The 12937-nt window shown below is 39.3% G+C and overlaps 1 protein-coding gene across 3 annotated transcripts; it reads right to left on the bottom strand.

The window, feature by feature from the left end:
• Positions 1 to 211: 211 nt before the first annotated feature.
• Positions 212 to 12374, bottom strand: LEO1 (LEO1 homolog, Paf1/RNA polymerase II complex component). Of its 3 annotated transcripts, none has more exons than XM_074880951.1 (12): positions 12232 to 12374; positions 10305 to 11030; positions 9951 to 10055; positions 9103 to 9197; positions 8273 to 8418; positions 6759 to 6843; positions 6333 to 6427; positions 5915 to 6049; positions 5186 to 5321; positions 4692 to 4878; positions 4322 to 4419; positions 212 to 497 (listed from the first exon to the last, which is right to left on the bottom strand). In XM_074880951.1, exons 1-12 carry the CDS (start codon positions 12287 to 12289, stop codon positions 393 to 395), a joined length of 1971 nt encoding a protein of 656 aa, XP_074737052.1. In that variant the 5' UTR covers positions 12290 to 12374; the 3' UTR covers positions 212 to 392. The 3 variants fall into 3 exon arrangements, with proteins under 3 accessions (XP_074737052.1, XP_074737053.1, XP_074737054.1); XM_074880952.1 differs by having other exon boundaries at positions 9951 to 10052; XM_074880953.1 differs by having other exon boundaries at positions 212 to 493; positions 9951 to 10052.
• Positions 12375 to 12937: the final 563 nt, after the last annotated feature.

The raw sequence follows: 12937 nt of genomic DNA, 5'->3' as shown, positions 1-12937 counted from the left end.
TAAATCGCCATACCCTTGTCAGGCAAACTTACCATTTAAGCATTCTACAAAGACTAGAATGGTTTCTCCTAATAAACTCAGTAAAAATCACTGATTATTTCACTTGGATAACCAGTTACTACAATTCTTAAAACTGAAGTGTACTGTGCAAGACAAAAAACAGCACTGTGATGATCCCTGGTGCAACAGTTGCTGCAGTAAGAGAAAAATCTTAAAAAGTAAAAGGAAGTCAAAAAACTTTATTCACACCAGAAACGCAGACTTCAATGGAATTTTCCTTTATCAAAATAACCCCATTATGGTTACTTACATCTTTGCTGTAAGAGAACTGTACAATATATATATAAATATATATATATATTAAAAAAATCAACTTTTGTGCTTTCTTGATATTAATCGTCATCATCTTCCTCTTCATCGCTGATCACATATTTCTTATGTTTCTTACTTGCTTTATCATCATCCTCGGCTTTTCTCTTTCCAGAAGGTTCACCTTCCTAAAGGCAAAAAAGGACAAAAATATATCAACACACTTCAAACATAAAATAACTCAGGAGAACAACAAAAAGACCTCAAAGTCTTTCCTGTAAAAAAAAGCAAAATTATTAGTTCTTGTTTTTCCATTTTGTGCTACTGTGACACAGGACTGCTTATGTATCAGTACTTTTAAATTCAGTCAACATTGCTACCAGTCTCAAACCCCAATCTGAAAGGGTCCATAATACAGCTGCAGCTCCATTTACCTCAACGGACATGCAAACATATCTGCTTCAAACTGAACTATGGCATGGAAGTAATTTATGTCATAATCTGGATTTATGGCATGTGCAGTATCATTCTCAGCAAGCCTTACGAGCATGGGTAATTAATTCCTAGAATCTACAGTCAATTTTTCAACTTGCAGATGCTTTCTCTTCAGGCAGCCTGTGTAGCTTTGCTACATTTTCAGACTATTGACACTTGTATGCCCTACATTAGAGCTACTGAAGCAAAGAAATTCAGTAAGTGGGTAGGCATTTTGTTTGTTTGTTTGTTCATTTAAAAATAAACAACCAACTCTCTGGCATAAAGGAAGAAGACTGATGAGAAACCACTAGTACTGAGAATCAACACCACAGTTTACAGTCCAAGAAGTAAAATAGTTTAGGAGGCTTCAAAGAGCTGGTCAAAGGAACTCAAATAATTAATTATCTGTTTGCAAGCAATATCATAATGACTTTTATAGGCTGGATGCCCAATTTTTAGCACCTAAATATAGAGTCAACAGATTGATTTTTATTCCATGTGAATTTACATCAGTTCAGTTTCAATCATCCTTCCAAACAACATTTAAAATCAGAATGCTACGAAAAATGCTTAATCAAGCTACAAATCACTAGTTGTTAATGCAAAACTCATCAATTTTGACAAGAACAAGTGGTAACTCAATTACTGTTTAAAAAGAGTAGTATCTTTAAAAACACCCTCCGGTCTAAGTAACCTCATCCCTTTTTCCATGTGTTGGTTTGGGTTTTTTTGTTTGTTTTTTAAAAGCAACAGATATTACTTGGATTTTAAGAAGCAGCAAAGATTGAGTTTCAAAACTCTAACAAATAAATTTTATTCAAAGCATTTTATTCTATATTAACATATCAAATTAGACAGTGAGAATCTCAGGAAAGAATTTTAAGCATGGAAAACAGGAATTAGTAGGGGTGGGAATCTCAGTGATAACAGAGACAAGCATTCAGAACGGGCATTCTCTTGTAATCTATTGTTAAATGATTCATCTTCCTGTTTAGCAGAATATCCCCATTAACTACAGTAACAGTAAAACTACTCGCTGTGTGGTGATAAAGTGTATTAATAATTGACATTTTCGGTAATGGTAACAAATTATTACCAGGACAAAGATTTGTGCTGTGTTGTTGACTGACAGCACATAAAAGCAAGTCTGTGTGCAAGGAACTGTGTTTCATGTATTACAAATACCATACTTCCTACGCGATGACTGAAAGCAAGGAGTTATACATCACTGGGTTTTTCTTGTAATACTGTAGCTCCCCTCCGTGGCCCTGATGGGAATATCACCTTCAAGACATGTAATTTTAAAATGGAGGCTCTCGTTCCTCAAGCAGCAAAGAAATGCTGTTGACGAGACCTTTTCTTCTGAGAGACTGGAATTGCAAAGTCCTGACACTGCTGTATCACTAGTAGTGTCTTACAAATAAACAATTCAACTCCTACTAACAAACACTAACAGAGCCCACAAAACTACAGTTTTGTCTTCATGCCTCACTATGGCTGTCTCCAGGGTTACGGTCATATTTTCTGAAATATTAAATTTTCCTCAATGTATAACAAAAATCCAGAATCTATGTCTTTAAAAGAAAAACTAATTTCTACTTCTGCTTCATATTACAATGTCTATTAGTGGAAACACTCAGCTGACAGTATAGGAGGAGCAGTGTCACAGCAGCAAAAACACGCATTCAAAATGTAGCAAACATCCAACAGGCTGGGAAATAAGACACACCTCCCGAGAAGTTTACAGGGAGCACAGTATAGAAACGCAAACGAGAGCAAACTCACTCCTTCAAAAATTAAGATTTCTTACATTATAGAGGTTTGTGTCATACTGAAAACTATGTCCTATATCAGTCATTTAAACACAACTTTGGAATTTCAGCAGCTGTGCTAACAGAAGACTAACATGCATTCATTCACTAGAAGACCACACAGCAAGCTACACTGAAAAATTACTCTTTTAAGAAGAAAAGGATGTTTTATTATGGAAGCCTCTAAAATTCAAGGATAAGGTTCTAGCCACCTCAGCAGCTATTAGAGTAGCATACTATACACGACTGTAGGAAATCAGCTGAAAGAAATCTTAGGGCAATAGTTAATTTCTTAATTTCTCTTAAAGAAAATGGTGATATAAAGCGTTAAAAAATATTCCAAGCTTACACTGACCTACTCAAACTTTTTTAAACTTCTGCACGATATTCTATGCATAAACTTTTAAATAAAATATAATTTACAGTAAAACAGGACAGGAAGATTAATCAAACTAGCATGCCAGTGTAGAAACACCTCTCGTAACCTACAAGGTAGTAATAAGAACCTATTAAACTAAGTTAGTTTGTATTTATTGTTGTGCCACATAAATGAAGGTGACTATCAGAAGAGCTCAGGCGTGCCCAAACTACCCCTCCTAAGCCATACTTCGTTTGAGAGAAATGCACACACAGCTGCAATTTGAGGCTGCAGTTTTGTTGATCAACAGCAAGATTACAGTAACACAGAACTGGTGATGCCTAAAACAAAGCAAACTGATAGGCTACTAAAACCAAGTAGGCCAAGCACCTCACCCCACTTCAATTTCCTTTTCAACAGGGCAGTGGGAAGCCAGGGAGCCAGTGTCAATTGCCATTTGCAGGAATTCCAAAATGCCCTCTTCTTTCAGCTTCCCAAGGTACACAGTAAATGTCCTATGGCTCTTTGCCACAGAAGAATTTTCCAGTGAGGAGCACGGGTCAGGAAAATAAGACTAGACAGGTATAGCTGATATAGGACAGAGTCCATAATACTTCCTGGTTCCACTTCTATCACTGGATGAAAATAGTTAAGTTTTAATCTCAGAACGGTACCTGTCAATTTTGAAATGTGTTACACTGCAGTTCTGTATCGGAAGTGACATCACTTGAAATGAACTAAACCTCAAGACGTGATATACACAAAGATTCATTTGCTTACACCCAGCAGTGATAAATTACAAACCAATAAAACACAGTTTTAGAAGAGGAAACAGCACTACTGCTGTAGCTAACAGTTAACTTGATCATGGCCTAACATTTAGGATGATACTTGGGTGATAGATAACATCTATTTAGCAACTGACATTAATGCTTTTTAACTCAGTTGTTTAACTCTTCTATTTAAAAACAGCAGAAACACTATTGTGAAAATGCTTCTGCTATTTCCATAACAAACAGGAGAGGACCACGTAGCTTAGGAGACAACGCTGCACGAGGATTCCAATATTAAGTCTTTTTAGTCCTTGCATAATTTTGAAGTCATTTTACATAACTCTGCATAAATTTTTCCATCTTTAAATCAGCAATAACAACAGTGATCTCCTCTGGGAATCACTCAGGTCTATGAACTAATGCAGTGTATAAGAAACTGGTGATTAATTACCATGGAAAGCAGGCCAAGTCAAATAACACATTTATCACAGCATAAATGAAACTACAGAAGTCTCAGCTATAAAAACTAGATTTAGTGCAGGAAGTGTTCCTGACTGAAAATGAGTAGCTTAATAAAAAAATCCTTTTCTTACCTCATCACTAGTAAGTTTCTTTGCCTTGAGTAGTCTTTGTGTTTTATCTTCATCTGAGCCTTCATCACTGTCAGAAGAGTAGATTCTAGCACGTTCCTCTACAGAAAAAAATGAAAAGACCAATATCTATCTTTATCTGAAATTGGTGAGGAAGAGAGAATATTAAGAATAATTCTCTTACATTTAGTCCCACAAAAAGCTGACAGAATCTAACTCCAGAGTAAACAAAATAAACTTATACAAACTGAATTCGTGTCTCCTCATGTATCAAATGAACTGGCAAAATACAATCTTACCAGGACTCTCCTCTGAAATTAATCCATCTGAATCACACGGGCCCTACTTACGTGCTGTTAAGGTTTATTATTACCTCTGATGCCACCTTTGTATCTGTTTTTGATAGCTGCTAGACTGATTGCGTCATCTCCCTCATCCTCTTCATCATAGCGATCAGGTTCTAAATAATTTGCACTCAGACCACGCTGATGCTGCTTCTCCCGCATTCTTCGCTGCTGAGATTCTCTACGAATGGAAGCTCTTAATCTCTCCTCTTCTTTCTGTCCAAAGGATGAAGCAATATATAAAGATTGAGGGGAAAAAAACAACCAAACCAACTGAAGAGCACCTTGTATTCTACTGTAGTTTTGGAAGCAATTTCACAGCAGTGTAAAGATCGTAGTATTCTGATTTTTCTGCAGTCTGTAAGGTTAAGCAAACTGCACCCATGGCTAACAACTCTTGTCTATAACTCCAAAATACACTGTTTTTCATAAAGTCATAAAATATTCAGAAATATTCCGCTATATTGCAGTTGTGATTTTTTTAGACTAAATCAGCAGATAAGAGAGTTCCATGCCACAATACCTTAATCATTTCTGTGCGCTGAGACTCTGGATCACGACCTGCCATTGGCAAAATACGAATTTTCTGGGTCTTTGAACATCTATCTGCTAGAGACAGAGTCATCTTCCTGTGAGTGGCACTGTCCGTAGAGTGTGGCCTGTAAAAAAATTGCTATGGGTTAAATACTTCTTCAAGGAATGTATCCTTTTTAAAGGACAATGGTAGGGCCAGCACACACGATTTTGAAGATTCATCTGCACAAAAGTAAAATGATCATCCTTTTTTATTAATGTGCATTCTAACAGCTCCTGGAGACATCAATTCCTCTCTCAGCAAACCATCTGCAGTCCATTACCAGCCTAAATAATCATCCCCACATATCATATCAATATCCCAAAACGTAATCATCATCTTGTTAACCACTGTGCATCAGAAGAAAGGTTAATTTCAGGCAATATTAATGTTTCTTCTGATTCAGATGAGACTCGTACTTAAAAATGCAAATTAAAATTTAAAAAAACAAAGTACATGTAGCCTACATACTGCAGTGAATAGCATGTTAACCTTTCAAACTGTGACATCTAATTTAGGAAAAATCTTACCGAAATACTGACTTTGGAAAATAGCACATTCTTATCAAAAAGTTAAGCTCCAAAGGTTTATGAACTGGTATCTCTAATCTTTATATACTAGTTACAACACTTAATTGCAAAAGTAGCATCAACATTTGATACAGAATAGCATGTTTACCTGAAGGTTAACTTTGTCTTGAAAACGGCCTGTCCTTGCAGACCTGTCCCTTGCCTGATAAACAAATGGTTGTGATCTCCCTGCAGTGGCGCCTTGTACACATCAAAGACCTCATTGCCCAAGTGAAGAGACATGCTGAAAAAAGATTCATATATCAGTTATTTGATAAAGCCACTACGGTCTATTTTTTGCCTCATTATAAATGGAGAAAGCCTTCATGTTTCCATTTTACATATAGCAAATAATTTTATTTCAATCCCAACTAAGCAGAGCATAAAATTTTCAAAGCACTGAGACTAAAATAATTTCTGCTGTGCAGAACTGACATCAAAGTTTGCTGACCTTCCAATTTTGCACACCATGGCATTTCACAGTAAGAACAACTGTATTCCATCAACAGCAAAAAGTCCAAACTAACCTTCCATCTGACCATTTGACTATCCGTGCATTACTTTCTCTTATCTCACTCCCTTCCTCATCTCGTCGCATCCGCCATCGTATTGTGTTTTCTACCTGTGGGAAGAAAACACTTTTTCTACCTCATAGTAAGGAATACTGTGGTAAAATATACCCTATACAGGTCAAGAATTAGTTAGAAAGGCTAGATAATTTGCTGCGTAATGTAAAGAAATGAAGGTGAAATTGCATTTCTAGGTGAAATGCAGCTGTCAAGCTTTTTTAAAATTTATTACTAAAATGGATCAACTTTCCTCAGTGCTGAACTGGTCCACACTTTCATAATCTGAACCATAACTCAAAACACCATTCTAAAATGCCTGAAACAGACTTTGAAGAAATGTGGCTAGATGAGTGTAGAAGAGAAAAAAAATAATTAACATTATACCTTGAGTTTTAACCTAGTTCTACCCTCTTCATCAAGCATCTCCTCATCTTCAAATTCGTCTTCATAATACTGGGGATCAAAAGGTCTGCAATAAATTATATAATACAGTCTTTATTCTTCTAAAAATTAATCCAGATTATTCGAGTTGTGCACAATAACAGGTGCTTGAAAGGTTTAAATGATACACGGCACACAACAGCAGGCACTGCAGCTGTGAGAGCACCATTTCTGCAGTAATGTAATTTACTGCATTGATTCTACACCACAGGAGGCCTCCCCAAGTGTCTTCACTACCATCAATTACAGCCACTTTAACATTCAGACCCTCTCAATGGCTCTAGCTAAAGGAAGCAGGTCTGCCTCAGAAAAATACTGTTTCCTTAGTATCGGGATGATGAGGTCAGGGTTAAGTCTGGACAAAATATGTACAATATTGCACAGAGAAAATAAAAAGGAAAATTACCATCTTACAAATGCAGTGAATTAGGGATTTTCTAAGAGCACAATCTTTGTAGTTTTTTTATTTCAATCTCAACACCAACCAAAGGGAAAGGAAGATGAGGTGGTTTTTCCTCTCTTCCTTCAAAAAACCTGATGACTGGGGTGGGAGCGAGGTGGGGGAAGGTCATTCCCTAGCCTCCTTCCTAACAGGTTCCGGGCTGCTGCAAGGGAACGAAGTGATAAACAGACTCTGCTGCTGTACAATTCTGTTTCCAGTCCTGTCTGACCACCAAAGATCCCCAGGACTTCTCTGATTACAGCCACTAACCGGATTCTTAACAGTTCTTTCCTGAAACAGTCTATAGCATGAAAGCCAGAAGAATGATTTAACTAACATATAACAGAAACAATGCTACACTGCCAGCTCACAAGACACCTGTTAAACAATGCAATAAAGTTGCTTAACAAAACACTTAAAGAGACAGATTTAACAGCAATTTGCTAGAAGTGCTGAAGGTAGGCATTAGGGCCAAACCTAACATCACAAACAACTCTAATAATTAATTTACCTTGATTCTCCTTATGAATTCCAGAAAACTTCTTTAGCTTGGGTTAGGTAAGTAGGAAAATGAGTAACCAGCCTCTTCATAGTTAAACAGTTCATTTAGCACACACACAAAGAAAAAAGGGCTTATTCTAAAATTCAAAATGACGTTTTTATCACTCAAAAGTGAATAAAGATCCTGTGCATTTGGCTTTTACATCTCTGAGAGCCTGAACCTATGTTTAAAATTCAACTGATAGCATGTGCTTTCAATGAAATATTTTTGTTTTGTTTTTTAAAGACAAAAAGTTATTCAATCAAGCTGAAACCCAAGGTCTTAAGAAAATTACTCAGCACTTGGTTAGATAAGAACAATAGATACTACTATTGACAGATCACAACCAGAAGTGTGCATCTTAATGTCAACCTATTTAAATATGGCCAACATACTTAATTATATTACTAAAACAAAAGCAATATAGGGAAACACTAAAAACCCTTATCAGTCACATATTTAATGTACAATTACCTGGGCTCCACGCTAAGGAAGTTGGGCAGCTTCACAAAATACAAATCGTTACCCAAGTCTGTGTTTACTTTTGGTATTTCTACCTCTATTCTAGTCTCTGGAATAGGCTCTTCCTCCTGCTGTTCTTGACTCAGTCCATTCTCATCCTAATGATAAAAAGGAGAACAGGAACATAAGTGAAAAAAAAGTCTATCTGGCTACTGTTGCTCTAATAAGCACTTACATATTTTGCTTAAAGAGATGACATCCATATGCATAGAGAGAGGTCAGAAAGCTCAGGGTAAAAGAACTTGCACATTTTCAGTGAAAGCAATTCAATTCAGCATTTTCACATGCCACTTAAAGTGATTTCAAATACCACTGCAATCTCAAGAGACCAAAGACAGTAAGGAAACAGCAAAGGAGCCGACACACAGTTTTCAGCTAAGCACTGGAAAGTACATAGCGACAACTTTTCCCAGATAAAAACCATAATTTTATGTATCATCATCAAGACCCAAAATTAAAATATTTGTCAAATAGCTGTACTAAGGTACCAAAGACAGCTATGATTTTATATTTTACCTGATCACAATCAAAACTACTCATTATATTTCTTTCAGGCAGAAGTGGTGGAGCAGGGATGGGGGAAGGCAGATAGCAATATCACATGCATTCATTTATGTATAAAACTTTAATAATACTTTTAGCTAGTGCAAAATTATCTGTAATGCATACTTAATGCCGATACTCTTCCTTTCATTAAAATATTATCAAACCCAATCAGTGTTCTACATTTCAGACTGGAATAGCATGTTAATTATTTTACTTCAAAAGTCAAGTCTACTAACAATGGGCTGTCCTGGAGTTGGTGGCTTGTCTTCTCCATCGCTCCCTGAGGAAATGTCATCTGCACCTCCAAACAGATCCATGACATCTGCATGCTCTTGAGCAGAAAAAAAACTATTTTAAAATACACATATATGTGCATACATGCCCCTACATGCAAGCACACTCACAGAGAAAAAGATTAACGCATCCTTCACTTTTATTACCACTTAAAATTACCTACAAAGGTTAAAAATTGAGAATGTTTATGAAGCGTACATTATTCCCTTATCCTGAAAAACAGTTTTCATGTGTATTTTTAAGCTAAGGATTCAAGGTATGTCTTCCTAGAAAGGCTCTATCAAATAAGATAAACTAGGTGAAAAATGGCAACAGAAGAATTAAGAGTATAAGATCATCCTTTACTCAAGTAAACAACTTGAATAAATGTAAACAGCAACTTCATTACGCATTTTGGAGGTTTTACTTCTCAGAAGTATCAACACCTCTTTCTCAGCCAGCTAAACATCACAAAAACCAGTATAAGTTCTCTGGGCTGCTCTGATTACAGGCACCATTTCTTAACATCTTCCAGTAAAAATGTGTGAAACAACAACCGCAAAAGAAAAGCTCTGTCTCTCATGGAGGAAACTGAAAAACTGATGGAGCTAACTAGAGATAATCAGCAGAAATACAGCGTGTACTTCCCCACACATAATTCTTGCTGTGCTGTTTTGTTATTTCCATGGCACTATAGTTAAACTGTGTAGCAAGCACTATCAATTTTATCAAGTTCTGCAGCAGATGATTGGCGTGTTTAAGATGAGGAGCAAATGAACCAAAAACCCCACAAAACACCACCACCATTTACCTTTCTGTCCTGTATCACTGTCCACTTCTGAATCTGATGCAATCGGTTTCTTTCGCTTCATTCGCAGAACTTCATCTTCACTATCACTGCCCCTTGCAGACTCTACTAGGGAGCATAATTATTCTCAGCAAATTAAAATTTTTGTTCCACATATTTTAAAATTCCTTTGTATTAATAAGTTGGTTCAGATGAAAAGGAATTTAAAATAAAAAAAAATTACAAAAATTACTATTGTTGAAAGCTACATGATTAATGCCTTTACACTGAGGTCTGTATTGTTTTAGGCCAATATAAATGAAACAATAAAGAGAGATCAAACCAGAAGCAAATCATTACTGCTGTATTTAGTCCTACCAGATTTATGCTCTTGGTCCTCCTCATCAGAGTGCTGGGCCCTTTCATCATCATCAGAGTTCTGCATCTTCTCCTCATCAGAATGCTGGGCCCGTTCATCATCATCCGAGTTCTGCATCTTCTCCTCATCTGAGACCTGCGGCCTCTCCTCATCATCAGAGTTCTGCATTTTCTCCTCATCTGAGTTCTGGAGTCTCTCCTCATCATCAGATATCTGTGGCCTTTCATCTTCATCAGAGTTCTGCACTTTCTCCTCATCATCAGAGTTCTGCTGCCTCTCCTCATCGTCAGAGTTCTGCTGCCTCTCCTCATCGTCAGACTGATCGCTTTTGTCCTCCTTTCCCCACTTCTCATCCTCTGAATGTGCTTTTTCAGAACCATCTCCCTCGGAATGATGACTGCCTTCATCTGATCCATGCCCATGATCATCTTCCTCATCATCATGAGCAGCTTCTGAAACACTGTGCTGGTCCACATCTGACTGATCATTATCTTCATGCTCAGAATGTCCTGAAGCTTCAGAGCGATTGTAGGATCTTTCAGAGTGGTTGTCACTCCCTGTGTGATGGGATGCCCCTTCATCCTCACTATCATCTCCAAATAACTCCTTATTACTAGGTTTTATTGCCTCTCTGTCATCATCCTGGTCACTGTCACTTCCAGAAGCATTACTACCAGAGCCGGCATTCTCCTGATCAGAATCAGATTCAGATCCAGAATCAGAATCTGAAAAACAAACATCACCTTTTCAAGAGTTAAAATGTCCCTACAAGGATGCACATAAGATGAGGGGCATTGCTTAAAAAAAAAAAAAATCAATCCCCCTGCCAAAACCCAGAGAGAGAACACACAGACAACTGTAAGAACGAACTGTAAGAGTTATCTAGAACAATAAAATGTCTAATAAAGGCACAGCCCATAAAAGACACAATGAAAAATGATGGATGCCACAAGCTATTAATCTAAGATTCTAAAGCTGTAGAAAGAATAAGCAATTACACAAAAGAAGATAAAATTTGAAATAGTGAGGACTTAAAATAAGTAAACACATATGTATGGCTTATGAGATCCTACAAATCTAAAACTGGCATCATGTCTTTAACCCACGTGAGCTGTCTTACGTACGCTGCCATGTTTGTTACAATGGAGCTACTCCTGAATGCTTGGTGAATGCCATTTCAAGCAGGAAAAAAACCAGAAACATCTCCACTGAAAAATAATTTACAGAAATTGAGCTAAGCATTTTAAAAATATACAAATGACTTAAATCAGGAGGTGTTCCATCACTTTTCTTTAGATGCTGATGACAGCTAAAACTTTTCCAGATAACAAGGGGCAAACAGGGAACATGCCTTGTTTTCACCATCTCAAATCCAAACAGCTCTAAGCAAGCATATTATTAAAGGTTACCAATTTCAGAAGTACGATTTGCTTTTGTTTCCCATCATGGTTTTCCTTGGCTGAAGTGCTGGAAAACAATCACTGCAAATCGCTTTTTCATGGAGTCCCAGCTGCGAGACCAGGGTCTTTACTTCAGAGCACGTCAAGAGGAAGGCATGCCCTGCTGCAGGGCTCAGAACGCCCTCACTGCACCGAGGGGTTTTTAAGTGGCAGACAGCTACCCGAACGCGGTCTTCTTTGCCTTCTGGTCAGAAAGGCAGGTGTGCAAAGGAGGCCCGGGGCAACGCCCGCTGCCTGAGCAGTGCCCTCAGGAGGAGGTGCGCTAAGCCCTCAGTCTAGGGGTCGGCACCACCCGCCCGCTTCGCTCCATCTCCCGTACCCTGCCGCCCCCCGCCCGCTCCCTCCCCGCGGTTGAGGGCTGCGGGAGGGACGAGGGAAGGGGAGGGCGGCGCGGCCCGCGCCAGGCCGGCCTGCGGGGCGCCGTCGAGCGGGGAGGGAAGGGAAGGGGCGCCGCCGCCCCCCGCACCTTTCTGCTCAGCCTCCGAGTCGGCGTCGCTGCCGAAGAGGTCCTCCATGTCGGCCATGGCGAGAGGACGGACGGACGGCCCCGCCGGCGCCCCACAACGGCCGCGCGCCCACTGCCAACCCGCCGGCGCCGCTCAGTGACGCACCTACGGAGCGCCGCAACTACGGAGCGCCGCACGGCCCCGCCAGGAGCGGAAGCACCGCCTCTTAAAGGGGCCGCGCCCCACGGCCGTTACTGGGGAATCCGCTGCCGTCAGGGATAAACGCGTGTCGGGGACAGCCGGCCGGGCGGTGACGGCGGTAGCCCGAGGAAGCGGGAACGGCTTATTAACGCGGAGAGTGGCATTGCGAGAAAACGGTGATGGCGGATTTGGTCCCAGCCACCCGTACAGGGCCTGTCAGGGCACCGAGGCCTAGAGCAGGCAGCAGCAAAACAAAACATGAGTTACCCGCCCAGCTGCCGAGCCCACACAGTGTTACTTCGTAGGTACTCTCTGTTCCTATTATTGACACTTAAATTCCTCCTATTAGCTCCCCCAAGATCGAGTTTTAAGTACAAGTTCTCAGTCAGTTCCTTGCTTATAAACCACACACACTAGTATTACCCCTGGCTCCTGTTTCTTCAGCATTGATACTGAAGGGGAGATGAGCTCAGTCCACCCACTGTTTCCATAGGTGAGACACTGCACACTCAGCTGAAGGGTGGA

The sequence above is a fragment of the Strix uralensis genome, chromosome 11, assembly GCF_047716275.1.
Source record: "Strix uralensis isolate ZFMK-TIS-50842 chromosome 11, bStrUra1, whole genome shotgun sequence".
NCBI classification, from domain to species: Eukaryota; Metazoa; Chordata; class Aves; order Strigiformes; family Strigidae; genus Strix; species Strix uralensis.
Note: the sequence above shows the minus strand (reverse complement) of the source record. Positions and strands in the feature narration are given on the sequence as shown.

Bases quoted from the DNA above. Each gene is read 5' to 3' on its own strand.
- LEO1 (XM_074880951.1), bottom strand. From the start codon at position 12,289: ATGGCCGACATGGAGGACCTCTTCGGCAGCGACGCCGACTCGGAGGCT. The intron at 8,419-9,102 runs GTTAGTAGACTT...TTTTATCATTAG, and splicing joins CAACTCCAGGACAGCCCATT to GATGAGAATGGACTGAGTCA. The intron at 5,322-5,914 runs GTAAACATGCTA...ATTTTTTTACAG, and splicing joins AAGACAAAGTTAACCTTCAG to GCCACACTCTACGGACAGTG.